At 43.9% G+C, this 3,083-nt stretch overlaps 1 protein-coding gene across 1 annotated transcript in view; it reads right to left on the bottom strand.

Annotated features, from left to right (window-relative positions):
• LOC101846546 (collagen alpha-2(IV) chain) overlaps positions 1-2,738 on the bottom strand; it is a gene marked incomplete at its 5' end in the record, with an annotated part of 40,735 nt that extends 37,997 nt beyond the window's left edge. Inside the window, one exon of the mRNA XM_013089855.2 lies at positions 2,694-2,738. Coding sequence (XP_012945309.2) covers positions 2,694-2,738 — 45 coding nt within the window. The remainder of the gene's footprint in view (positions 1-2,693) is intronic.
• Positions 2,739-3,083: the final 345 nt, after the last annotated feature.

Raw genomic sequence — 3,083 nt, 5'->3', positions numbered from 1 at the left:
AGGGACGTAAGTCGGAGTGTGAGTGTGGGTATCGGTGGAGAAAGGGACGTAAGTCAGAGTGTGGGTATCGGTGGAGAAAGGGACGTAAGTCGGAGGGTGTCTGGGCGGAGATGATGACTCGGGGTTTCACTAGGTTTTGATCGAGGTTTGTACAACGCCCGCCGTTCTCAAGGCGCCTCCGTAGCGTTGGGAAGTCGGAGAATGTCAAACAGATCTTGGGGAATGGGCACTGTTCCAGAATCCTCCTCCTTCTTCTCCTTTTCATCCTTCACTTCCATCCTACCCCCCTCTCCTTTTTCTATTCCTCCTACTCATCCTACACTCCGTTTCTCTTTCGTTCGTGTTGTTGGTGGTTTCGTGGTTATTTCCAGTCGATTCATCGTGAGCTCCAGAGCGTGTGTGTATGGGGAAAGGTTGGGGGAGTTTACGTCAAGACTTGCACCAAATATTATTTCCGTTGCGGTAAAAAAACAAAAGAAAGTCCTCATTCGGCCATATGGTGTCGTCGGTAGCAAGTGTCGTAACCGTGATCTTGATCTCACGTGCACAGATATAGTGGTTTCACGCCACTAATTTTGTTTCACTTTTCTTCATTTTCTTTTTACTTTGCGGTCCATGACACAAGCTAGAACTTTTGCTCTGCGGCATTCCTCTGTAGGCTGTTAGTGTGGCCTCAAACTTACCCTTCTTTTTCTTGTTACTTACTTACTGTCTGTACCCTGTGCCGTTATATATACACAAGACAGAGAACAGTCGACGCCACACGTTATCTTTTCTTCCTCTTGCGTTCTCATATACAGCCCCTGAGCGATTGTCCCATCTCTGATCAAACTCCTGTAGCTGCCAGTTGGTCTGCCTTTTCTTCTTTTTCCATTGGTCTCAAATACCATGCCTGGTTTATATTAAGTAATCTTGTCTCTGGCATTCTCAAAACATTTTCCAAATATCTCTATATCTTTTTCGTGCCTACAGAATCCAGCTTTTTTCAACACTTTTAAAAAAAATTGTTAGGTATCGGATCCCACCACTAGCAAGAATCAACAAAGGAAGTGGCCCTGAGCAATACCCTCATGTTCTTGGAAAACAACTTTCACTGAGACGCCAGTAAACCTGTAGGAAGTTTTCGTTGTTCCTTGTCTGATCACATTCCTTGTCGGTTGCGTGATTCCTAGAGGTCTACTGTGTCCTGCTCACGTTTGCACCAGGACTGGGTAAGAAACGTGACTCACTGTTCATGACTCACTAGCGAGATAGGGCCAAGTTTATAGAATGGAAGATCTCTCTCCCCCCCCCTCTCTCTCTCTCTCTCTCTCTCTCTCTCTCTCTCTCTCTCTCACCCTCTCTCTATCTTTCAGGCTTTTGCACTGCCTGAAAGTCAAGACAGTTTAGTCTCTAGCATAGGAGCGAAAAAATGAATGGCGAACCATGTTCGTTGATGTCTGTTTTTGATCTGGCACTTTATGCTGATGACGATTTGTCTCTTTCAAGAGCAAAGATGAAGTTTTTCCAATGACTTTCGGCTTGACGTTTTCAGGAAGAAATTAGGACACACTTGGACTCGCCAGATGTTCGAACCTGGCCCACCTCAACAACAGCTCGTCTTTTCTCAGCCAGCCCATAGCACCTGGTGTGATGATCTCACCACCACAGCCAGGGCCAAAACCGCTCCTACCACCTCTGTAGCTCTCTCTCTCTCTCTCTCTCTCTCTCTCTCTCTCTCTCTCTCTCTCTCTCCCTCTCTCTCTCTCTCTCGTTCTCCTACACATATCATCGACGTAAAGGTCACATCCCTAGGGTCCGCCTTTGCTCTCACTTGACCCGCGCGGCACGAGTGCGCGCCATTGTCTGGGCTTTGTACTGACGCCCACACTCAAGTGACCAGATTGCACTCGGAAAGGGAGTATAATACTAGGTAGGTAGGTAGGTAGGTAGGTAGGTAGGTAGGTAGGTAGGTACTTATTTTACTTAGTGAGTAAGACAAGGGACCCACATCACATTAAGCAAACAGATTTAACAATTACGAGAGACTTCCGTAAAAAAGCCCAAAAAACCCCCAAAAACAAACAGCAACAAACAAACAGAATAACTTATAAACGACACACATATCAATAACATAATTAAACAAAGCCTTTTTGTTGTTAAACATGGATTCATTCATAAAATAGTTTAGTTTGTACAGGTACCTTTTCTCATGGAATAAACATTGTGTTTTCTTATTACTGGGTTGGACCAGGAAAGGGAGTAAAAACTTTCCGAAATACTTTTTTCGTTTCTGCTACACATCTCTCAGAGGACGCTTTAAGTTTAAGTATAGAACAGACAATTCTGAACACTTCTTGCCCTTAACATCCACCCTCTCTCTTAATTTCTCTCTCTCTCTCTCTCTCTCTCTCTCTCTCTCTCTCTCTCTCTCTCTCTCTCCCGCACTTTCTTAAAGAGCTATAATTCTAAAAACTCAGCAGAAACTTAATTACATTTGTTCTCTCAAGTTAAGAAAAAACTCATCTCTGGTTGGCTGCTTGAAAAGTTAAGAAGACCGGGAAAAAGACAAATGAATCCCTTTTTGAAAGACAGAAAAGAAGGGATAATAAAGCACCCCCCAAAAAAAAAAATCCCAACCAAACCAACAAAAAACAAGCCAAACCAAAAAAACAAAAAAAAACCCCAAAAACAACACAGAGTACAATACTTACAGGAATGCCGTTGATACCAGGGAATCCAGGAGCACCCATCTTACCCTGAAACAAGGAACAAGAGAAAAGATTATCTTCCATTGTATATGATATGGTGAAATGACGTTACTTTAGAAGTTCTATACTCACGATATCTTCCACCCTGTTGAATGAATAATGTTCATATTGTCATTGACTAACAGCGTACTCACGTGTAAGAGAGGAGGACCTGGAACTGATCGGCTGACTCACCAGTTGAAGTGACGGAGTGGGTGGCTGGTGGCTGCTCTGGCGGTATTGCCATCATCATCATCACCATCATCACCATCATCACCATCATCACCTCCACCACCACCAACAACAACAACACTCATTCACACCACCAACAACAAAAAACACGGTAACCCACTA

Source organism: Aplysia californica, unplaced genomic scaffold (genome assembly GCF_000002075.1).
Source record: "Aplysia californica isolate F4 #8 unplaced genomic scaffold, AplCal3.0 scaffold01065, whole genome shotgun sequence".
NCBI classification, from domain to species: domain Eukaryota; kingdom Metazoa; phylum Mollusca; class Gastropoda; order Aplysiida; family Aplysiidae; genus Aplysia; species Aplysia californica.
The sequence above is the reverse complement of the archived record's forward strand: the minus strand, read 5'-3'. Positions and strand labels throughout refer to the sequence as shown.